The 26002-nt window shown below is 43.4% G+C and overlaps 1 protein-coding gene across 1 annotated transcript in view; it reads right to left on the bottom strand.

The window, feature by feature from the left end:
• LOC118363666 (cadherin-23-like) overlaps positions 1-26002 on the bottom strand; it is a 544503-nt gene that overhangs the window by 236806 nt on the left and 281695 nt on the right. Inside the window, exon 13 of the mRNA XM_052486131.1 lies at positions 20888-21046. Coding sequence (XP_052342091.1) covers positions 20888-21046 — 159 coding nt within the window. The remainder of the gene's footprint in view (positions 1-20887; positions 21047-26002) is intronic.

The raw sequence follows: 26002 nt of genomic DNA, 5'->3' as shown, positions 1-26002 counted from the left end.
CCGGCCGCAAAACCTTGACCTATAGGGGAGGGTCGGGGTGGGCGTCTGTCCGCGGTGGCGGCTCTGGCGCGGGACGCGGACCCCACTTCACCATCGTCTTTGTCCGCCTTATTGTCCGCCTCCGTGGCTTTCTAACCATGGCCACCCTTCTCAATGACCCCATTGGACAGAAGGCAGCTCAGGACAGAGGGGCAGCTCGGGACAGAGGGGCGGACGCTATGGCGCCTCTGGGCTGAGGGGCTCTGGCGCCTCAGACTCTGGCAGCAGCGCCGGACAGGCGGGAGGCTCCGGCAGCAGCGCCGGACAGGCGGGAGGCTCCGGCAGCAGCGCCGGACAGGCGGGAGGCTCCTGCAGCAGCGCCGGACAGGCGGGAGGCTCCGGCAGCAGCGCCGGACAGGCGGGAGGCTCCTGCAGCAGCGCCGGACAGGTGGGAGGCTCCGGCAGCAGCGCCGGACAGGTGGGAGGCTCCGGCAGCAGCGCCGGACAGGCGGGAGGCTCCGGCAGCAGCGCCGGACAGGCGGGAGGCTCCGGCAGCAGCGCCGGACAGGCGGGAGGCTCCGGCAGCAGCGCCGGACAGGTGGGAGACCGCGGCAGCAGCGCCGGACAGGTGGGAGGCTCCGGCAGCAGCGCCGGACAGGCGGGAGGATCCGGCAGCAGCGCCGGACAGGCGGGAGGCTCCGGCAGCAGCGCCGGACAGGCGGGAGACCGCGGCAGCAGCACCGGACAGGCGAGACCGCCTGCAGGGAGGAGACAGAGAGACCGCCTGGTGCGTGGGGCTGCCACAGGAACCACCAGGCTGGGGAGACTTTCAGGAGGCTTGGTGTTAGGAGGAGGCACCTGAAGGACCGGGCTGTGGGGGAGCACTGGAGTGGAGCTCTGGTGCGCAGCCTTGGCACCACTTCCCCAGGCTGGACAACTACTCTAGCCCGGACCCTCCAGAGTGCAGGCACAGGTTGAACCGGGCTGTGGGTAAGCACGGGAGATCTAGTGCTTACTACGCGCACCTCTCCCTTAGGCTCCACTCCCACATTTGCCCGGCACGAGTGGAGCGCAGAAATAGGACGCACTACACCCTCCCAGCGCCCCGGAGACACAGCAGGCAGAGCCGGCGCAGGATACCCTGAACCAAAACTGCGCCCCGGCGACCAGACACGCTGAGCAGGCACCATACGTCCTGGCTCGATGCCCACACTCACATGGCACTTTCGGGGGGCTGCCCTATAGCGCACCGGGCTATGGGCACGTACTGGCGACACCGTGCGCTTAACCGCATAACACGGTGCCTGACCAGTAATGCGCTGCTTATAATAAGCACGAGGAGTGAGCTCAGGTCTGCTACCTGGCTTAGCCCCACACCTCGTCTGCCCCCCCCAAACATTTTTTGGGGCTGCCTCTCATACCTGTCGCTGCCGTGCTGGCTTCGCCAACCTCATTCTCCTGTAACCTTCCTCGCACTTCTCCATCGAATCCCAGGCGGGCTCCGGCACTCTCCCTGGGTCAACCGCCCACCTGTCTATCTCCTCCCAAGTTGTGTAGTCCTGTGATGCTGGCCGCTGTCGTCGCTGTCTTTTACCACGCCGCTTGGTCCTTGGTTGGTGGGTGATTCTGTAAGGGATTTCCTCCTCCTCTTCCGAAGAGGAGAGGCGAAAAGGATCAGAGGACCAATATGCGGCGTGGTAAGTGTCCATGGTTCTTTTAATACGTAAATGTACACATGAACAACTGAATACAAAAACAAGAAACGTGAAAACCCAAAACAGTCCTATCTGGTGCAAACACAGAGACAGGAACAATCACCCACAAACACACAGTGAAACCCAGGCTACCTAAGTATGATGTATGATTCTCAATCAGAGACAACTAATGACACCTGCCTCTGATTGAGAACCATACTAGGTCGAAACATAGAAATACCCAAATCATAGAAAAACAAACATAGACTGCCCACCCCAACTCTCACCCTGACCATACTAAATAATGACAAAACAAAGGAAATAAAGGTCAGAACGTGACATAATTGCTCAAACGCATGGCCGCTTTCCCACTATAATGCTACAGAATTTTCACAAATGCCATACTATATGTCATTCCCAAACATTCTATGAATTTATGAAAATGTGAAAATGACCATATCTAAGTGCTCACTTATCAGAAGAAAAACAAATCTCATATTCTTCCTGGGGGTGTATATGAACAGATTTGATGTTGCTAAAATGCTGTCAGTTCTAATTTAAGTCTCCACTCCTACCTTCAATTCAAAAGTGAGGAGAAAAAAATCCCAATTTAATTCATTGTTAGATTTTATTAAAAGGGGCCATCTGTGATTGCTATTTCAATTTGTGAGATTTTAAAATAATGACTTATACCGATTGATTCATGAAGAATATATAACTTTAATAACTATAAATGCCTCATGGGCCTAGTTCAACTGTCATACCCCACCAGGACCCCAAATAAGCTTGTTTTACTCAATTGTTTGTAACAATGCAATCGTAAACAAACACTGTTTTCTCAGTTCTCTCTCGCTCTCTCTCTCTGACCCTTTATTTGTTGGCAAGCATGCTAAGAGCATATCAAACCTCAACATAGATGTCTAGAAAGGTGGGAGAGTGACAGAGAGAGAGAGAGAGAGAATTTAAGAGCCCCAGGACAGCAACACAATTAGACCCAACCAAATTATGATGAAGCAAAAAGATAACTATTTGACACACTGGAATGAATCAACCAAAAAACAGAGCAAATTGGAATGCTATATGGCCCAAAACCGAGATTACACAGTGGCAGAATACCTGGCCAATGTGACCAGCTATGTACAGACTTAGTGAGCCTAGTCTTGCTATGTAGAGAAGTCATCGTAGGTAGACCTGGCTCTCGAGAGAAGACTGCCCACAAAATGAGATGGAATCTGAGCTTCCTAATCTCCAGCCAAATGTCTGACCACAGTAGAGATACATATTTCCCACAGATCACACCTACCCACAAAGAATTTGAAAAAAAAAATGTAACATTGATAAACTCCCATATCTGTTGTTTAGGCGAATACCGCAGTATGCAACCACAGCAGCAGATGTGTGGCCCACTGCCATGACTCTTGAAATGTGTGGAGGCAGGTAGCCTAGTGGTTAGAGCGTTTGACTAGTAACTGGAAGGTTGCAAGATAGATTCCCCGATCTGACAAGGTAAAAATAAGTAATTCTGCCCTTAAAAGGGCAGGTAACCCACTGTTCCTAGGCCGTCATTGAAAATAAGAACTTGTTCTTAACTGACTTGCCTAGTTAAATAAAGTTTTAAAAAAATAATAATAATAATGTCTTTACCATTTTGAGACTTTTGAGTACTGTTCATTTCTAATATGTTTTTGTTAATGTTGTTTTGCGGCTTCTCACTTTTGTTTATTGTTCATTTCACTTGCTTTGGCAATGTAAACACTTTTTTCCCCATGCCAATAAAGCCCCATTGAATTGATAGAGAGAAAAGTGTGTGTGTGTGTGTGTGAGATATATACATCTAAGTGATTGTGATTGCGGTACCTCCACACCAATCCACCTGCTAAGTTGATCTACCCCTCAAAGAATCAAGCATCTCAAGCGAGACCCTCCAACATAATCTCCAGTCATGATTGAACCCTTCCTCTAACGCTCTTGACTTGCATTCTCCAGCCATTGACAGAGCATAAAATCCCACATTCACACTTCCTAGTTCTTCGTCCTCCGTTTGTGTCTGTCGGTTTCAAAATATTTGGAGGTGAAAGATTCCACTCAGTGATGACAGAGAGTTAGAGAGGAACACAGATAATCAGGCCATACTATCTCAGGTCGAGGAGCGTTGCTTTTATGGCTTATATGACCTGGAATTTGAATTACAGTGCTCCTAAAGTTACTTTTCTGCCGGGCTCTGAGGAATGGGGGGTGTGGAAAGGGGAAACCAATTATGGTCTACCAGGCCTGCTGTCAAGCAGACACTACCCTCCAAACACAAACAATCCCCTCTCCTCCCGGCGCTACACATCTAAACACCTCCACACAAACAGCAATTCACACGCACATGCACACACCATCATGTCCGTAATATAGAGTCAATAGCTTCGCAACTACGTAAAATGCACCAATACCAACATACGCATGCGTGGGAGCACACGCATACACACCAGTAAAGATGTCCAGTATCTGTCAAGCAGTGTGGTGGAGAGCACACAGCTGTGACGAAGATGCAGCCAACAGACCAGTCCATCTTTCTCTCTCAAATTGAAATTCATATCCAAATTGAATATGCTTTAATGGCATGAATAACAAGGTCAATGTTGACAAAGCAAAGTGATACACACAAAGATGACAGTAACATTGACAGCAATAAAAATAGTAGCTATATTTAAAAACAAAAAATAATGGTCAACGTTTAAAATTGAAAAAAAAAGATATATCTTTTTTTTCAATTTAAACATTGACCATTATTTTTTGTTTTTAAATATAGCTACTATTTTTATTGCTGTCAACGTTAACTGTCATCTTTGTGTGTAAATACTGTACACTACTCAAAAAAATAAAGGGAACACTAAAGTAACACATCCTAGATCTGAATTAAATATTCTTATTAAATACTTTTTTCTTTACATAGTTGAATGTGCTGACAACAAAATCACACAAAAATTATCAATGGAAATCAAATTTATCAACCCACTCTGGATTTGGAGTCACACTCAAAATTAAAGTGAAAACCACACTACAAGCTGATCCAACTTTGATGTAATGTCCTTAAAACAAGTCAAAATGAGGCTCAGTAGTGTGTGTGGCCTCCACATGCCTGTATGACCTCCCTACAACGCCTGGGCATGCTCCTGATGAGGTGGCGGGTGGTCTCCTGAGGGATCTCCTCCCAGACCTGGACTAAAGCATCCCCCAGTCCTGGACAGTCTGTGGTGGATGGAGCGAGACATGATGTCCCAGATGTGCTCAATTGGATTCAGGTCTGGGGAACGGGCGGGCCAGTCCATAGCATCAATATCTTCCTCTTGCAGGAACTGCTGACACACTCCAGCCACATGAGGTCTAGCATTGTCTTGCAGTAGGAGGAACCCAGTGCCAACTACATCAGCATATGGTCTCACAAGGGGTCTGAGGATCTCATCTCGGTACCTAATGGCAGTCAGGCTACCTCTGGCGAGCACATGGAGGGCTGTGCAGTCCCCCAAATAAATGCCACCCCACACCATGACTGACCCACCGCCAAACCGGTCATGGAGGATGTTGCAGGCAGCAGAACGTTCTCCACAGCGTCTCCAGACTGTCACATGTGCTCAGTGTGAACCTGCTTTCATCTGTGAAGAGCACAGTGCGCCAGTGGTGAATTTGCCAATCTTGGTGTTCAGAACCACTCCTTTATTGGGGGTGTCTTGCTAATTGCCTATAATTTCCACCTTCTACAATACATTTCACAACAGCATGTGAAATTTATTGTCAATCAGTGTTGCTTCCTAAGTGGACAGTTTGATTTGACAGAAGTGTGATTGACTTGGAGTTACATTGTGTTGTTTAAGTGTTCCCTTTATTTTTTGAGCAGTGTATAAATGTACATACACACACACACACACACACACACACACACACACACACACACACACACACACACACACACACACACACACACACACACACACACAGTTCCGGTCAAAAGTTTGGTCACACCTACTCATTCCAGGGTTTTTATTTATTTTTAGTTATAGTGAAGACATCAACACTATAAAATAACATATGAATCATGTATTAACCAAAAAAGTGCCAAACAAATCAAAATTATACTTGAGATTCTTCAAAGTAGCCACCCTTTGCCTTGACAGCTTGGCATGATAGATTTAATTCTTGGCATTCTCTCAACCAGCTTCGTGATGTAATCACCTGGAATGCATTTCAAAAATCTAATCAAATCACATTTTATGTCAAATGCAAAGAATACAACAGGTGTTACAGTGAAATTCTTACCTACAAGCCCTGAACTAACAATGCAGTTTTAAGATAAATGAAGAAGAAATATTTCAAATAATTAAGGAGCAACAATAAAATAACAGAAGCTAGGCTATATACAGGAGGTTTCAGTACAGAGTCAATGTGCGGGGACACCGTACATCGAGGTATTATGTACATGTAGGTAGAGGTAAAGTGACTATGCATGGATAATAAAGAGAGCGTAGCAGCAGTGTAGAAATGGGGGTGGGGTGGGTACAATGCAAATAGTCTGGGTAGCCATTTGATTAGCTGTTCAGGAGTCTTATGGCTTGGGGGTAGAAGCTGTCTTTTGGACCTCGACTTGGCGCTCTGCTACCGCTTGCCATGTGGTAGCAGAGAGAACAATCTATGACTAGGGTGGCTGGGGTCCTTGGCAATTTTTTGGGCCCTCCTCTTGGTATAGAGGATCTGGATGGCAGGAAGCTTGGCCCCAGTGATGTACTGGGCCGTAGTGCCTTAGGTCAGAGGCGGAGCAGTTGCGACACCAGGCGGTGATGCAACCAGAGGCGGAGCAGTTGCAATACCAGGCGGTGATGCAACCAGAGGCGGAGCAGTTGCGATACCAGGCGGTGATGCAACCAGTCAGGATGCTCTCGATGGTGCAGATGTAGAACTTTTTGAGGATCTGAAGACCTGCGCCAAATCTTCTCAGTGAATAGGAGTTGTCGTGCCCTCTTTACGACTGTGTGTTTGGACGAGGTTAGTTTGTTGGTGATGTGGACACCAAGGAACTTGAAGTTCCCAACCTGCTCTACTACAACCCCATAGATGAGAATGGGGGCATGCTCGGTCCTCCGTCTTCTGTAGTCCACAACCATCTCCTTTTTGATCACGTTGAGAGAGAGGTTGTTATCCTGGCACCACACTGCCAGGTCTTTGACCTCCTCCCTATAGGCTGTCTCATCGTTATCGGTGATCACTGTTGTGTCGTCTGCAAACTTAATGATGGTGTTGGAGTCGTGCTTGGCCATGCAGTCGTGGGTGAACAGGGAGTACAGGAGGGGACTGAGCACCCCCCCGAGGGGCCCCTGTGTTGAGGATCATCATGGCAGCGTGGCCCGTCTGGAAGTCCAGGATCCAGTTGCAAAGGAGGTGTTTCGTCCCAGGGTCCTTAGCTTAGTGATGAACTTTGAGGGCAATTGGGTGTTGAACACTGAGCTGTAGTCAATGAATAGCATTCTCACGTATGTGTTCCTTTTGGCCAGGTGGAAAAGGACAGTGTGAAGTGCAATAGAGATTGCATCATCTGTGGATCTGTTGGTCCGGTATGCAAATTGTAGTGGATCTAGGGTTTCTGGGATGATGGAGTTTATGTGAGCCATGACCAGCCTTTCATGACTACAGACATGAGTGCCACAGGTTAGTAGTCATTTAGGAAGGTCACCTTGGTGTTCTTGGGCAAAGGGACTATGGTGGTCTGCTTGAAGCATGTTGGTATTAAAGACTCGATCAGTGAGAGGTTGAAAATGTCAATGAAGACACTTGCCAGTTGATCAGCGCATGCTCGGAATACAAGTCCAGGTAATCCCTTGCCTTGCGATCTTGTGAATGTGGACCTGTCTAAAGGTCTTACTCACATCAGCTACGGAGAGCTTGATCACACAGTCGTACGGAACAGCTGATGGTCTCATGCATGCTTAAGTGTTGCTTGCCTCAAAACGAGCATAGAAGTTATTTAGCTCGTCTGGTAGGCTTGTGTCACTGAGCAGCTTGCGTCTGTGCTTCCCTTTGCAGTCCATAATAGTTTGCAAGCCCTGCCACATCCGACGAGTGTCAGAGCCGGTGTAGTACGATTCAATCTTAGTTCTGTATTGACGCTTTGCCTGTTTGATGGTTCGTAGAAGGGTTTAGCTGGATTTCTTTTAAGCATCCGGGTAGAGTCCCGCTCAATGAAAGCGGCAGATCTACCCTTAAGCTCAGTGTGGATATTGCCTGTATTCCATGGCTTCTGGTTGGGGTACAGTCACTGTGGGGACAAAGTCATCGATACACTTATTGATGACGGCAGTGACTAATGCGGTGTACTCCACAATGCCATCGGAAGAATGCCAGAACATATTCTAGTCTGTGCAAGCAAAACAGTGCTGTAGCTTAGCATCTGCATCTGCATCCTCAGACCACTTCCTATTGAGTCAGTCACTGGTACTTCAATTAACAGGTGTGCCTTGTTAAAAGTTCATTTGTGGAAATGTATTTCCTTTTTAATGCGTTTGAGCCAATCAGTTGTGTTGTTACAAGGTAGGGGTGGTATACAAAAGATAGCCCTATTTGGTAAAGGATCAAGTCCATATTATGGCAATAACAGCTCAATTAAACAAAGAGAAACAACAGTCCATCATTAATTTAAGCCATGGATATCAGTCAATCCAGAAAATGTCAAGAACTTTGAAAGTTTCTTCAAGTGCAGTTGCAAAAACCATAAGGCGCTATGATGAAACTGGCTCTGATGAGGACTGCCACAGGAAAGGAAAATCAATAATTACCTCTGATGCAGAGGATAATTCATTAGAGTTACCAGCCTCAGAAATAATCAATTAACTGCACTTCAGATTGCACCTCACAGATTTCAAGTAACAGACACATCTCAACATCAACTGTTCAGGGGAGACTGTGTGAATCAGGCCTTCATGGTCAAATTACTGCAAAGAAACCACTACTAAAGGACACCAATTATCAGGGCCAATAAACACAAGCAATGGACATTAAACTGGTGGAAAAATGTCCTTTGGTCTGATGAGTCCTAATTTGTGATGTTTGGTTCCAACCTCCATGTATTTGTGAGACTAAGAGTAGGTGAACGGATGATCTCTGCATGTGTGGTTCCCACGGTGTAGCATGGAGGAGGAGGTGTGATGATGTGGGGTGCTTTGCTGGTGACAATGTCATTGATTTATTTAGAATTCAAGGCACACTTAACCAGCATGGCTACCACAGCATTTTGCACGCCATCCCATCTGGTTTCAGCTTAGTGGGACTGTCATTTGTTTTTCAACACAACAATGACCCAAACCACACCTCCAGGCCGAGTAAGGGCTATTTGACCAAGAAGGAGAGTGATGGACTGCTGCATCAGATGACCTGGCCTCCACAATCACCCGAACTCAATCCAATTGAGATGGTTTGGGATAAGTTGGACCGCAGAGTGAAGGAAAAGCAGCCAACAAGTGCTCAGCACATGTGAGAAGTCCTTCAAAACTGTTGAAAAAGCATTCCAGGTGACTACCTCATGAAGCTGGTTGAGAGAATGCTAAACTGTCTAAAAGGCAAAGGGTGGCTACTTTGAAGAATATAAAATATATTTTGATTTGTTTTAAACTTTTTTGGTTACTACATGATTCCATATGTGTTATTTCATAGTTTTGATGCCTTCATAATAAAGAAAAAGCCTTGAATGAGTAGGTGTGTCCAAACTTTTGACTGGTACTGTGTGTGTGTTCTATATATACACACACACAGTACCTGCTTGCACCAATCTCATGTAATTACAGTAAAATACTATAAAATACAAATCCTGCTTCTCTTAAATTAATTAAATTCATTCATTCATTACAATTAATTGTATAATATTTCTTAATGTAAAACATTTTACAGCATCCCTGCAGTAAAACCAAATTACAGTATTAACCTAGCAACTCTGATGCCAGTATTTATAGGTTGAAAGTACATTTTACAGTGTAATATTTCCCATTCACCTGCAACAGGTATCTTCAGATGTACGAGTGATTTTCCTATTTCTAGAGAAGGAAGGGTAAAATACTGAAGGACTGGAGAGGAGAACAGGATAATAGGACAAAGAGTGAGAAGAAAATGGCCATTGTGAATGAATATTTTCCAAACACCCACTGTTTCTCTCAAACACATTGACAGGCCCTGAAATCCATTAGTGCTACAATGGCTAAGGGAAAGAGAGGAACTGAAAATATGATTGGAGGCAATAAATAAGAAATGAAAGAATACAAACACACTCAAACCCATGGAAGAGAAAAAACAATGAGCAATTTTACTGATAGGAGATGCCAGTCTAAATTCTCCAGGGAGAGAAAGAGACAGATGGAGAGAAAGATAGAACCGGACAGAGACTTAATCACAATAAATATTGATAATGATAAGTAACACAGCAGCAGATAAATATTAAACAGTCTGTGTGTATTTCTGTGTGTGTGTGTGCATGCATGAATGTGTTTGTGTGTGTGTGAGTGTGGGGGGGGCAATGGAGTGATGCATTGGGTAAGGGCTGTACATACATAAACCATAATCAGTTGAATCATATATAATTGTCTAAACAAGGCATTTCAATAAAATTTCAGGTGATTTTTAAAATCACTGTGAAAAGTGCCTTTCATTTGCATTGTATAAATGATTATATCTATTCGGCCTGACCACCACTCATTTTATTGTGTTACAAACTGGGATTAAAATTTATTTAACTTTCATTTTTTGTCAACAATCTACACAAAAAACTCTAATGTCAAAGTGATAGAAATATTTTTGTTTTGTTTGATAGAAATTAAATAACTAAAATATACTCGTTGCATAAGTATTCAATACAGTCAATACATGTTAGAAACACCTTTGGCAGCTATTCCAACTGTAAGTCTTCTTGGGTGAGTCTCTAATATTTTCATAATTCTTCAAGGTCTATTAAGATGTTGGGGATCATTGCTAACCAGAATAGAAAGAGGAGTGGTAGGCCTCGAGCCTAGAGTGTATAGTTTGAGAAACACACTAGAGGTCGACCGATTATGAGTTGTCAACTTCGATGCCGATTTATTAGAGGACCAAAAAAAAGCTGATAATTATTAATCGGCCGATTTTAAACTTTTATTTTATTTGTAATAATGACAATTCCAACAATAACTGAATGACCGCTTATTTTAACTTAAAACATCAATAAAAATCAATTTAGCCTCAAATATAGAATGAAATATGTTCAATTTGGTTTAAATAATGCAAAAACAAAGTGTTGAAGAAGAAAGTAAAAGTGCAATATGTGCCATGTAAGAAAGCTAACTTTTAAGTTCCTTGCTCAGAACATGAGAACATATGAAAGCTGGTGGTTCCTTTTATCATGAGTCTTCAATATTCCCAGGTAAGAAGTTTTAGGTTGTAGTTATTATAATAATTATAGGACTATTTATCTCTATACCATTTGTATTTCATATACCTTTGACTATTGGATGTTCTTGTGGGCACTTTAGTATTGACAGTGTAACAGTATAGCTTCCGTCCCTCTCCTCGCTTCGACCTGGGAACACATCGACAACAGCCACCCTCGAAGCAGCGTTACCCATGCAGAGCAAGGGGAACAACCACTCCAGGTTTCAGAACGAGTGACGTTTGAAACGCTATCAGCGCTCACCCCGCTAACTAGCTAGCCATTTCACATCGGTTACAGCAGCCTAATCTCGGGAGCTAATAGGCTTGAAGTCATAAACAGCACAATGCTTGAAGCATTGCAAAGAGCTGCTGGCAAAACGCACGAAAGTGCTGTTTGAATTAATGTTTACGAGCCTGCTGGTGCCTACCACCGCTCAGTCAGACTGCTCTATCAAATATCAAATCATAGACTTAATTATAATATAATAAACACACAGAAATACGAGCCTTAGGTCATTAATATGGCCGAATCCGGAAACTATCATCTCGAAAACAAAATGTTTATTATTTCAGTGAAATATGGAACCGTTCCATATTTTATCTAACGGGTGGCATCCATAAGTCTAAATATTCCTGTTACATTGCACAACCTTGAATGTTATGTCATAATTATGTAAAATTCTGGCAAATTAGTTCGCAACGGGCCAGGCGGCCCAAACTGTTGCATATACCCTGACTCTGCGTGCAATGAACGCAAGAGAAGTGACACAATTTCACCTAGTTAAATATTGCCTGCTAATCTGGATTTATTTTAGCTAAATATGCAGGTTTAAAATATATATACGTGTGTATTGATTTTAAGAAAGGCATTGATGTTTATGTTTGGAGCAACAACAGTCCTTTTTCACGAATGTGCACCGCATCGATTATATGCAACGCAGGACAGGCTAGATAAACTAGTAATATCATCAACCATGTGTAGTTAACTGGTGATTATGATTGATTGTTTTTTATAAGATAAGTTTAATGTTAGCTCGCAACTTACCTTGGCTTCTTACTGCATTTGCGTAACATGCAGGCTCCTCGTGTAGTGCAATGTAAAGCAGGTGGTTAGAGCGTTGGACTAGTTGAAATCAAATCAAATTGTATTTGTCATATACACATGGTTAGCAGATGTTAATGCGAGTGTAGCGAAATGCTTGTGCTTCTAGTTCTGACAATGCAGTAATAACCAAAAAGAAATCTAACTAACAATTCCAAAACTACTGTCTTATACACAGTGTAAGGGGATAAAGAATATGTACATAAGGATATATGAATGAGTGATGGTACAGAGCAGCATAGGCAAGATACAGTAGATGGTATCGAGTACAGTATATACATATGAGATGAGTATGTAAACAAAGTGGCATAGTTAAAGTGGCTAGTGATACATGTATTACATAAGGATGCAGTCGATGATGTAGAGTACAGTATATACATATGCATATGAGATGAATAATGTAGGGTAAGTAACATTATATAAGGTAGCATTGTTTAAAGTGGCTAGTGATATATTTACATCATTTCCCATCAATTCCCATTATTAAAGTGGCTGGAGTTGAGTCAGTGTCAGTGTCAGTGTGTTGGCAGCAGCCACTCAATGTCAGTGGTGGCTGTTTAACAGTCTGATGGCCTTGAGATAGAAGCTGTTTTTCAGTCTCTCGGTCCCAGCTTTGATGCACCTGTACTGACCTCGCCTTCTGGATGATAGCGGGGTGAACAGGCAGTGGCTCGGGCGGTTGATGTCCTTGATGATTATGGCCTTCCTGTATCATCGGGTGGTGTAGGTGTCCTGGAGGGCAGGTAGTTTGCCCCCGGTGATGCGTTGTGCAGACCTCACTACCCTCTGGAGAGCCTTACGGTTGAGGGCGGAGCAGTTGCCGAACCAGGGGGTGATACAGCCCGCCAGGATGCTCTCGATTGTGCATCTGTAGAAGTTTGTGAGTGCTTTTGGTGACAAGCCGAATTTCTTCAGCCTCCTGAGTTTGAAGAGGCGCTGCTGCGCCTTCATCACGATGCTGTCTGTGTGAGTGGACCAATTCAGATTGTCTGTGATGTGTATGCCGAGGAACTTAAAACTTGCTACCCTCTCCACTACTGTTCCATCGATGTGGATAGTGGGGTGTTCCCTCTGCTGTTTCCTGAAGTCCACAATCATCTCCTTAGTTTTATATAATAATAATAATATATGCCATTTAGCTGACGCTTTTATCCAAAGCGACTTACAGTCATGTGTGCATACATTCTACGTATGGGTGGTCCCGGGAATCGAACCCACTACCCTGGCGTTACAAGCACCATGCTCTACCAACTGAGCCACAGAAGGACCAGAAGGACGTTGAGTGTGAGGTTATTTTCCTGACACCACCCTCCGAGGGCCCTCACCTCCTCCCTGTAGGCCGTCTCGTCGTTGTTGGTAATCAAGCCTACCACTGTGGTGTCGTCCGCAAACTTGATGATTGAGTTGGAGGCGTGCGTGGCCACGCAGTCGTGGGTGAACAGGGAGTACAGGAGAGGGCTCAGAACGCACCCTTGTGGGGCCCCAGTGTTGAGGATCAGCGGGGAGGAGATGTTGTTGCCTACCCTCACCACCTGGGGGCGGCCCGTCAGGAAGTCCAGTACCCAGTTGCACAGGGCGGGGTCGAGACCCAGGGTCTTGAGCTTGATGACGAGCTTGGAGGGTACTATGGTGTTGAATGCCGAGCTGTAGTCGATGAACAGCATTCTCACATAGGTATTCCTCTTGTCCAGATGGGTTAGGGCAGTGTGCAGTGTGGTTGAGATTGCATCGTCTGTGGACCTATTTGAGCCGTAAGCAAATTGGAGTGGGTCTAGGGTGTCAGGTAGGGTGGAGGTGATATGGTTCTTGACTAGTCTCTCAAAGCACTTCATGATGACGGAAGTGAGTGCTACGGGGCGGTAGTCGTTTAGCTCAGTTACCTTAGCTTTCTTAGGAACAGGAACAATGGTGGCGCTCTTGAAGCATGTGGGAACAGCAGACTGGTATAGGGATTGATTGAATATGTCCGTAAACACACCGGCCAGCTGGGCTGCGCATGCTCTGAGGGCGCGGCTGGGGATGCCGTCTGGGCCTGCAGCCTTGCGAGGGTTATCGCGTTTAAATGTCTTACACACCTCGGCTGCAGTGAAGGAGAGACCGCATGTTTTCGTTGCAGGCCGTGTCAGTGGCACTGTATTGTCCTCATATTGTCCTAGTTAACCGTAAGGTTGAAAAATTGAATCCCCGATCTGACAAGGTAAAAATCTTTCCTTCTGCCCCTGAACAAGGCAGTTAACCCACCGTTCCCTGGCCGTCATTGAACATAAGAGTGTGTTCTTAACTGACTTGCCCAATTAAATAAAGGTGTAAAAAAAGTGTCCAAAAATACAGATGTCTGATTGTTATGAAAACTTGAAATCGGCCCCAATTAATCGGCCATTCCGATTAATCGGTCAACCTCTAAAACAGACGCCTCACAAGTCCTCAATTGACAGCTTCATTAAATAGGACCCGGAAAACACCAGTCTCAATGAAAACTGTGAAGAGGCGACTCCGGGATGCTGACCTTTTAGGCAGAGTTCCTCTGTCCAGAGTCTGTGTTCTTTTGCCCATCTTGGATTTTTCTTTGCAACTCTGCCTAGAAGGCCAGCATCCCAGAGTCGCGTCTTCACTAGACAAACAAGTTTCAGAAGAAAGGTCTTTATTTTTAGCCATTTTGAGCCTGTAATCGAACCCACAAATTCTGATGGTCCAGATACTCAACTAGTTGAAAGAAGGACAGTTTTATTGCTTCTTTTACCAGTACGCCATGATCAATTAGCCTTAGAAAATTATAAACTTGGATTAGCTAACACAACGTGTCATTGGAACACAGGAGTGATGGTTGCTGATAATGGGCCTCTGTACAACTATGTAGATATTCCATTAAAAATCAGCTGTTTCCAGCTACAAAAGTCATTTACAACATTATCAATGTCAATACACTTTATTTCTGATCAATTCAATGTTATTTTAATGTACCAAAAATGTGCTTTTCTTTCAAAAACAGGGACATTTCTAAGTGACTCCAAACTTTTGAATGGTAGTGTATGTACGCACGTGAATCTTGTACAGGGCTTTACATGTACATTCACACATGCACTTGCACACACATGTGATGACTGTGTGATGCTGTCTGTTGGGCTCTAGCATGATGATTCTCTGCTCTGGCCATGTGCTGACCTTGAGGGAAGGCAGTGAATGATGAGGCAGGGTGACACAGGACTGTGTGTGTGTGTCAGCCATAAAGCTGTCCGAGCTCGAACAGGTATTTATGGACAGAGCCTGGAGGCGTGGGAGAAACATCTGTTTAGTCAGAGGAGATGGCCAGCCACTCTGTGTGTGTGTGTGTGTGTGTGTGTGTGTGTGTGTGTGTGTGTGTGTGTGTGTGTGTGTGTGTGTGTGTGTGTGTGTGAGTTACTGTCATTTAAATGAATGGTAATGAATAATAATCCAGAGTTATTAAGTGGACTCTGTGCTGATACCTGGGTATGCATCCCAAATGAGCCCTGGTCAAAAAATAATGCATTTATGTAGGGAATAGGGTGTCATTTGGGACCCGTCCTAAGTAACCTTCTCACTGCTAGGTCAGGATATAGATGATGGTGACCTCTGTCCTTGGTATGGATTAAACATAGAGGGTAAAGGCAGGGAGGTACTAGGATGCAGATGATGCAGTGTTGGTTCCATGTTTCATGAGCTGAAATTAAATATTCCATCCGTAAATGTTGTGTACAAATTTGTTTACATCCCTGTTAGTGAGCATGTATCCTTTGCCAAGATAATCCATCCACCTGAAAGGTGTGACATATCAAGATGCTTTAAACAGCATATAAAAATATATATATTTAACCTTTATTTAACCAGGAAGGGCTCATAGAGATTTGAAATATCTTTTTCAAGAGCATCCTGGCCAAGATAGGCAGTACCAAGTCATTACACAATAACAGACAGCCAACATGAAAAACTACAGGTAATATAGTAAACAAAAACAGAATTCACAAGAGTATAACAAAATCGTAAAACAGCAAATTAAAAACATTGACAGGTCAGGGAATCAGCCTCAAAATCCTCCATCAATGATTTAAAAACACCAATTGGACAAGTTGTTCCTGTTTAAAAGTATTTTGTAAGGGGTTCCAAGCCTGATCATTTGACAGATGCACATTGTGCTGGGGACAAAAAAAGGCCACTCTAAATGTGCAGTTTTGTCACACAACACAAAGCCACAGTCTCAAGTTTTGAGGCAGTGTGCAATTGGCATGCTGACTGCAGGAATGTCTACCAGAGCTGTGCCAGAAAATGTAATGTTCATTTCTCTATCATAAGCTGCCACCAACTTCATTTTAGAGAATTTGGCAGTACGTCCAGCTGGCCTCACTACCGCTGACCAAGTTTAACCACGACAGCCCAGGATGTCCACATCTTACTTCTTCACCTGCGGGATCGTCTGAGACCATCTGATGAAACTGTGGATTTGCACAGAAACTTGACCTGTCTGCAGTTTGGCATTGTGACCAACTTCAGTGGGCAAATGCTCACCTTCGATGTCCACTGGCACGCTGGAGAAGTGTGCTCTTCAAGGATGAATCCCATTTTCAACTGTACTGGGCAGATGGCAGAGAGCAAGTAGGCGAGCGGTTTGCTGATGTCAACGTTGTGAACATAGTTCCCCAAGGTGGTGGCGGGGTTATGGTATGGCTTAAGCTACGGATAAAGAACACAATTGCATTTCATCTATGGCAATTTGAATGCACAGAGATACTGTGACGAGACCCATTGTCGTGCCATTCATCCGCCGCCATCACCTCATGTTTCAGCATGTTAATGCACGGCCCCATGTCGCAAGAATCTGTACACAATTCCTGAAAGCTGAAAAGGGCCAGCATACTCACCAGATATGTCACCTATTGAGTATGTTTGGGATGCTATCGATCTACGTGTACGACAGCATGTTCCGGGTCCCGCAAATATCCAGAAACTTCGAATAGCCATTGAAGAGGAGTGGGACAACATTCCACAGGCTACAATCAACAGCCTGATCAACTCTACGGGAAGGATTTGTTTCGCCCTGCATAAGGCAAATGGTGGTCACAACCAGATACTGACTGGTTTTCTGATTCACACCCCTACTTTTTAAAAAGTTCTCTGCAACCAACAGATGCATATCTGTATTTCCGGTCATGTGAAATCCATAGATTAGTGCCTAATACATTTATTTCATTTGACTGATTTCCTTATATGAACTGTAACTCAGTAAAATCCTTAAAATTGTTGCATGTTGTGTTTATATTTTCGTTCAGTGTACATTTAAAAAAGTACAATAAATCAATTGAATATACACCATCACAAAAAATCCATTATTTATTTTGATCATGTCTAAAGAAACATTATGATATGAAGAAAATGTATTTCAAAAGAACCGAATACAAGTTGGCATACTGTATGTTATCTGGCTGAGCTCCATGCCATAGGCTGTAGGCTTGTTTCCTTATCTGAAATTATATGTTTATAAGTTCCATTCCATTATATTATATGATTTTATAGTAAGAAGAATATAATTGAACTTAGCTGAAATAAATAGAAAGGATATTTTTCCCATTCCTAAGCAAGTACGCATATGAAGTTGCTATGTAGCGTCAAAGTCATCATTTGAAACAGGTCCTATATGCTAGACTTAGAGTTATTTGTCAACTTTAGTTGTGACTGATACAAACATTAGAATGTCTTAGAAATCAAAACATATATGGTCTGCATGATGCAGACAATCAATGATTTGAGAAAGTGTGCGCTCTGTTCCTTGCCTCAGGCTGCACAGCTTTTCTCTCATCAAGTGATCATATTTTCACCCATCAGACTATTTTCAATGTAATCTTGTCCCTACTAATAATACGTAAAATATATTCAATTTAGAATGGCCCTTTATCAAATGGGCAGGAACAGGGGAAAAAAGGAATGTCATCTGTATGCACTTGAATAGTGAATGGAGGCTGCACGCTTTCCGCTTACCTCGGTTTTATAGTGGAGCATAAATAAATATGCTACACTATAAATATAAGAGCCCCCATTTCACTTCATGCATCAACCACTGTTTGAAGAGCATGCTCTTACTCCGCGACAGGTCATATTCCGCCCATGGGCTCTCCAAGCCTGTTTCTGCAGCTACCCAGTGTTTAATTTGGGAAACCAAGTGAAGGCTGTTTCGGATACATAGATAGTAACATATTTTCGCAACTAAACTTATTTCACTAAACTCATTGTATTTTTTTTTTTTTTGGACTCCTTGACGAAGCCATGCAGCCGAAACGCATCGGTTTAAAAAAAACGTTGTTTCTATTAAAGGCATTTTAATTAATTATATGAAGAGTGCATTGGTCCTCCTTTCTTTTTGATGACCAATTTACCCCTTTTACCAAAGAGCACCTTCTATCTACCAACATTTACTATAATGTACCTTAGTAGCGCTTCCCTTCCTCCTCTTTCTACTATATTTCACTAAACTGTTGACAGCTCCTCAGCACGCTTGAAAAAGGAATAAAGGAGATAGAGTAGGAGATGGAAATGCATGGTGGTGAGATATTCTGTATAGCTTAAGTTAGTGCCACCCAAGTAATTGTGAAAATATAAAAAATTCCTTATTCAAAATCAAATACAAATTCACTATAATTGTATGTGAACTGTGAGCCGTCCCCGCACAATCAAGGAACCAACAGCATCGACTAGAGCTACAGTACCAGTAAAAAGTTTGAACACACGTACTCATTCAAGGGTTTTTCTTTATTTTTACTATTTTCTACATTATAAAATAGCGGAGACATCAAAACTATGAAATAACACATGTGCAATTATGTAGTGAGCACACAAGTGTTACACAAATTAAAATATATTTTATATTTGAGATTCTTCAAAGTAGCCACCCATTGCCTTGAGGACAGCTTTGCACACTTTTGGCATTCTCTCAACCAGCTTCATGAGGAATGCTTTTCCAACAGTCTTGAAGGACTTCCCACATATGTTCAAGTCCGGGCTCTGCCTGGGCCCCTCAAGGACATTCAGAGACTTGTCCCGAAGCCACTCCTGCATTGTCTTGTCTGTGTGCTTAGGGTTGTTGTCCTGTTGTAAGGTGAACCTTACAAGTCTACCCCAGTCTAAGGCCCTGAGCACTCTGGAGCAGCATTTCATCATGGATCTCTCTGTACTTTGCTTCGTTCCTCTTTCCCTTGATCCCAACTAGTCTCCCAGTCCCTGCTGCTGAAAGACATCCTCACAGCATGATGCTGCCACCACCATGCTTCACTGTAGGAATGGTGCCAGGTTTCCTACATATGTGACGCTTGGCATTCAGAGGAGTTGCTTACGTCTGGCCACTCTCTGGCCACTCTACCATAAAGGCCTGATTGGTGGAGTGCTCACCTCCACCACTCCACCAAATGCACTCCATTGGTGGAGTGCTCACCTCCCTGACCAAGGCCCTTCTCTCCCGATTGCTCAGTTTGGCCAGGCGGACAGCTTTAGGAAGAGTCATAGTGGTTCCAAAATTCTTTCATTTAAGAATGATGGAGGCCACTGTGTTCTTAGGGACCTTCAATGCCCCAGAAATGTTGTGGTACCATTTCCCCAGATCTGTGCCTCAACACAATCCTGTCTCTGATCTCTACGGACAATTCCTTTGATCTCATGGCTTGGTTTTTGCTCTGACTTGCACTGTCAACTGTGGGACCTTATATAGACAAGTGTGTGCCTTTCTAAATCATGTCCAATCAATTGGATTTACCACAGGTGGACGCCAAAAACACTAACACGAGTTGTAGAAACATCTCAAGGATGCTCAATGGAAGCAGGATGCACCTGAGTTCAATTTAAAGTCTTATAGCAAAGGGTCTGAGTGCTTATGTAAAAAGTTATTTCACTTTTTTATTTTTATAAATTTGCTCAAATTGATTAAAACCTGTTTTCACTTTGTCATTAAACTTACCTTGACTTGGAAGTGTTGTGTTGGATAGTCATAACCAGCTACCTAATATAGCATCCCTCTGTTTGAGCAGTGTGTTTGAGTAGGCTAAACTAGCTGGCTGCATTTGCTAATTAAGTAAGAAAACTGATCATTTATGAAGAAATTAATTTGTTCAAAACTGTTCAACTATTGTCTTTCTCAACACATTTCAACACATTTCATGCACTGCAGTGCTAGCTAGCTGTACCTTATGCTTTCAGTACTAGATTCATGCTCTGATCCTTTGATTGGGTGGACAACATGTCAGTTCAAGAGCTCTGATAGGTTGGAGGACGTCCCCCAGAAGTTTTCATAGTTACTGTGTAAGTCCATGGAAAGGGGTGAGAACCATGAGCCTCTTAGGTTTTGTATTGAAGTCAATGTTCCCAGAGAAGGACGGAAGCTAGCTGTCCTCTGGTTACACCATTGTGCTACCCAATAGAGTGCTGTTGAAGCTACTGTAGACCTTCATTGCAAAATAGTGTTTTAATAAAGTATTTGGTGACGTGATTATATTTAGTATAGTTTTATTTAAAATGAAAACTTTTTGAACTTTACTGAGAAGGATGGTCCTCTCCTTGCTCCTCTGAGGAGTCTCCACTGCTAGGCAATGTGTGTTACAGCACAACAGACACCATACAACAGCATGAGACAGTGTGCTTCAGGGAGTGTTTGTTACAGTGTGTTGTAGCTAGCGTGTTGCAGTGATAACCTTACCTGGATGCGTAGGAGGGAGGTTCCTCTGGGTGTGTTCTCAGGCAGACTGATGTTATACAGGGATTTAAGGAAGATGGGCCGGTTGTCATTCTCATTGATCAGGTCAATGAAGATACGGGCAAAACCCACATGTTCTGACATGGACTCATTGGCATATAGCTGAAAAAGATATAGAGAAGAGTCTCTGATTACTTGAACACATCAATGTTCTAGACAGGAGTGGAGACGTCATAGAACATCAAAAAGTAAACATTACTGGAGACACCTGGGCAATTTTAGTACAGTGTTGCATTTGCCAGAAAATAGATCTGCGGTGGCTTATTAATGGTAAATAAGTTAATTGTTTTGCCCCACAGACAGCCAATATGCTTAGCTAGTTAGCAATCATTTCTACACTGTTTTGCTAACTACAGTTGTTTTTACATTTTACCATTGTGACATGCATCCATGCGTATCCACTTTCTATGCATATGCTCATGTACTTTGTTTTGAACTTAATTAACAGACTGAAATTAGTTTAAAACATGTCATACTTTAAACTTTATTCCGTTTTAAGGATCCAAAACACAATATCAAATGTTTTGGTAAATAGTGGCGGTGAAGTAACACAATATACATTTAAATGCTCAACCAAGTCTGCAGCACTGAGTGCTGATTTTTAAAGTCTGAGCTAGACAGTGTCTTCTGCTATGGCATTGTCGCATAAGTGAAATTTTGCAGCATTATTCTTAGTTTGTATACAGTCATTACAGGGACAATCTCATGATCACATGAGAATAGAACCAAAACATACAGTTCATTTCTCGCAAGCCAATGATTGGCTGTCAGTACACATGTACTGTATGTACAGTACGTGTGTAACAAGCGGTCTGAGAGTCTGGGAAAACAAGTTCAGGGATTGAGTGTTTTAATAAATAAACGCAACTAAACACAAAATAAGAAACATAAACAACGCACAGACATGACACTGGAACAAAAACAATAATGCCTGGGGAAGAAACCGAAAGTAGTGACATATATAGTGAAGGTAATCAGGGAGGTGATGGAGTCCAGGTGAGTCTGGAGACGTGCGTAACGATGGTGACAGGTGTGCGCCATAACGAGCAGCCTGGTGACCTAGAGGCCGGAGAGGGAGCACACGTGTTCCACCTGAAGTGGCATTAGTCAGATGATCCTATACTGTATTTATAGCTATACACTGTAAACCCCATTATGCTGTCATTACTGAATACATTTGAGGAAGCCCATTGCACTTAATATATATGAGAACAGTTACTTAAAGCGATTTTGTTATCATAACTCAAACTAATAGAGTCACTGTCACCCTGTAGGGGGTCCAGATTTGAGTTGAATCAGCTTGAACATTTTGTGTAACTACGGCATGCCTCCAATATAATTTCCCAGTGCTCCTTGCTTTTTGACTTGGAGTGAATTGTAGAGTTACCATCCACGACTGTATTTGTTCGGGACATAGATGTTGTTGTTGAATTCATTCGTTTTCAGTCATGTGGCCTTCACCAAGTGAGGTTTTAGGCAAATGTTATCATTATAGTTACTCTTTATGACAGTACAATAAATACATATCTCATAAGACCTTATGTTTAGCTTTACCCTAATACAGTGGCCTGAAACTCATCGTATACAGGCCAAATCAGGCATGGGTTGCATTTCTTTATTTTTATTCTTCAGTGCAATCTCAGAAAAATTGTGCTTAGCAGAACATAGAGAGTTTTTCGGCTTGTCCCCATAGGGCATGATCACCAACCGTTTTTGAGTCGAGATCACTAGAGTCAAAATACAAGCCGAGATCTAAATGTTAAATTTTTTTACATGACTTAACAACACAAGCCTATGCAACATTAACCTATTTAAAAACAGTACTGTAGTTATGAGTTTTGTGCAGTAGGCCGTGGGCCCAAAACATTATACCATAATTATTTTTGCTTGAATTGTCCTGCCAATACATTGATCTCAGACCAATATTTGAGGTAGGCTATACTATCACACTGGTAATAGATCAGTTGTTGTATTACTTGTGTATTACTGAGTGAGCATACATTTTAATAAATCACTTTACATTTTTTTGCTGGGCTTATAGAGCCTACATCTGATGGTCAGTCTCAGTGGAGGGGGAGGGAAGCTGACTGAGGGTCTGCCTCTCATTCCTCTGCTCTCCCTTTCCTCCACTGACACTGACCAAAAAGGAACACCGTTTTTCAGCTGATAGCGAAACTCGAGTACCACCACATTTTTTTCTGCCCAGTGCACAAATTAATGTTGTTACTCCTATGACCAGAGAAATTGAAAGCCTATCTATCCACTTCCCTACTCACTCATTGCAGCTGCAGTGCTGGTTGTAGTGCGAGTGGAAGTAGGGAGAACACACATTTTATGGCTTATAAAAGTGTTGAAAGTTTTGACAATGCTGAGTAAGCTTAAACATCTCACTAACTTATTAAACAGCAGCTCTTTGCTGTATTCGTTGACAGTCTCTTTATAGTCATTGTTTTAAAAGTGCAGAAATTTCAGTATCAGTTTTGCTGTAGCTTTATTTTACACCTGCTATGTTGCTGCAGACAATGGCCAGCATTTATACATTAAAACATATGGAATGGTTCAAAATGGGAACACGCGCAGGCCAGCTGAATCGGGTGCGCATACCGCGAGACTAATCTAAAAAATAGGAATGAAAGGCTTATTGCTCGGAAATGTTTGGTGATCGACTAAGAATGCCTTGGAGATTGGTTGGTGACCACTGCCATAGAGGAATACTTTTTGGTGCTACTGTATGTATAACCTTTTTCAGAGAGGATACTGCAAATGCATCCAACAACTTTGTAGAGACACAAGCCTGATGTAGTCATTGCGTGCTATGAATATGGGACCAAATACTAAACTTTTGACAGTTTTTATACACTTTAAGTGAATTTCTCACAATACTGTAATTATAGTATGACTTCAACAGGGGGGCCTAGATACACAAAGTGCTTTAATTTCTAAACAGTTAAACAGATATGTATGAAAATACCATCAAATATAAAGTGACATTCTGTACTATCGCTTCATATGAAATATTTGATCTCAAATCCAAAATGCTGGAATAAAGAGCAACATTTTAACAAAGCAAATTTGAGGAAAACGCTACAGAAGTTCTATCAACACATTGACTGTAGTACTCTGACTGTAGTACTCGCTCAACCCCTGTTACTCCCCCTTCCAGGATGCCTACAAGGCCCTCCCCCACCCTCCCTTCTGCAATTCAGATCATGACTCCATTTTGCTCCTCCCTTCCTATAGGCATCTCAAACAGGAAGTACCCATGCTAAGGTCTATTCACTGCTGGTCTGACCAATCGGAATCCATTATTCAAGATTGTTTTGATCACGCAGACTGCGATATGTTCCGGGTAGCCTCTGAGAATAATATTGACATATACACAGACATGGTGACTGAGTTCACCAGGAAGTGTATAAGGGATGTTGTTCCCACTTTACCTATTAAAACCTACCCAAACCAGAAACTGTGGATAGATGGCAGTATTCGCGCAAAACTGAAAGTGCAAACCACCCCATTTAACCATGGCAAGGTTACTGAGGATATGGTTGAATTCAAACAGTGTAGTAGTTATTCCCTCCGTAAGGCAATCAAACAGGCAAAACGTTAGTATAGAGACAAAGTGGAGTTGCAATTCAACGGCTCAGACATGAGATGTATGTAGCAGGGTAAGCCATCTCCGTGGCTTGCTTGAGTAAGACGTTAAAGTGTGTTAACCCTCGCAAGACTGCCGGCCCATACGGCATCCCTAGCCGCGTCCTAAGAGCATGCGCATACCATCCGGCTGAAGTGTTTTACTGACATATTCAATCTCTCCCTATCCCAGTCTGCTGTCCCCACTTGCTTCAAGATGTCCACCATTGTTCCTGTACCCAAGAAAGCAAAGGTAACTGAACTAAATTACTATCATCCCCTAGTACTCCTGTCATAGACCCACTTCAATTTGCATACCTCCCCAATAGATCCACAGACGATGCAATCGCCATCGCACTGCACATTGCCTTATCCCATCTGGACAAGAGGAATATCTTTGTAAGAGTGCTGTTCATTGACTATAGCTCAGCTTTCAAAACCATAGTACCCTCCAAGCTCATCATTAAGCTCGGGGCCCTGAGTCTGGATCCCGCCCCGTGCAACTGGGTCCTGGACTTCCTGACAGGCTGCCCCCAGGTGTTAGGAAACAATACCTCCACTTCGCTGATCCTCAACACAGGGGGCCACAAGGGTGTGTGCTCAGCCCCCTCCTGTACTCCCTGTTCACCCATGACAGCGTGGCCACGCATGCCTTCAACTCAATCATCAAGTTTGCAGACAACACAACAGTAGTAGGCCTGATTACCAACAATGACGAAACAGTCTACAGGGAGGAAGTGAGGGCCCACACAGACAGGGAGGAAGTGAGGGAGGAAGTGGTCCACCCACACAGACAGTCTGGTGAAGAAGGCGGAACAGCACCTCTTCAACCTCATGAGGCTGAAGAAATTCGGCTTGGCCCCTAAAACCCTCACAAACCTTTACATATGCACAATTGAGAGCATTCTGTCGGGCTGCATCACCGCCTGCAACCGCAGGGCTCTCCAGAGGGTGGTGCGGTCTGCCCAACGCATCACCAGGGGCACACTGCCCTCCAGCACCCGATGTCACAGGAAATCCAAAAAGATAATCAAGGACATCAACCACCCGAGCTACGGCCTGTTCACCCCGCTACCATCCAGAAGGTGAGGTCAGTACAGATGCATCAAAGCTGGTACAGAGAGACTTAGAAGCTATTTTTATCTCAAGGCTATCAGACTGTTTAATAGCCATCACTAGCCGGCTACCACCCGGTTACACAAAAAAAAAATGATGGTTCTAACAAGTACCAAATAGGGGATCTTAGGCTTGTAACCATAGCATAATATTGTTGTGCTATAGTGAACCCTTTTTTGAAGGTTCAATAAAGAACCATGCTCATAAGATTCTAATTGGTGCTATAAAGAACCTAAGATTCTATAAAGAACAATTTAAAAGAGTTGCTATATTGCACCACTATGGTTGCAACCCTTTTTTGGACAACATAGA

The sequence above is a fragment of the Oncorhynchus keta genome, chromosome 3 (assembly GCF_023373465.1).
Source record: "Oncorhynchus keta strain PuntledgeMale-10-30-2019 chromosome 3, Oket_V2, whole genome shotgun sequence".
Taxonomy (NCBI): Eukaryota; Metazoa; Chordata; class Actinopteri; order Salmoniformes; family Salmonidae; genus Oncorhynchus; species Oncorhynchus keta.
The sequence above is the reverse complement of the archived record's forward strand: the minus strand, read 5'-3'. Positions and strand labels throughout refer to the sequence as shown.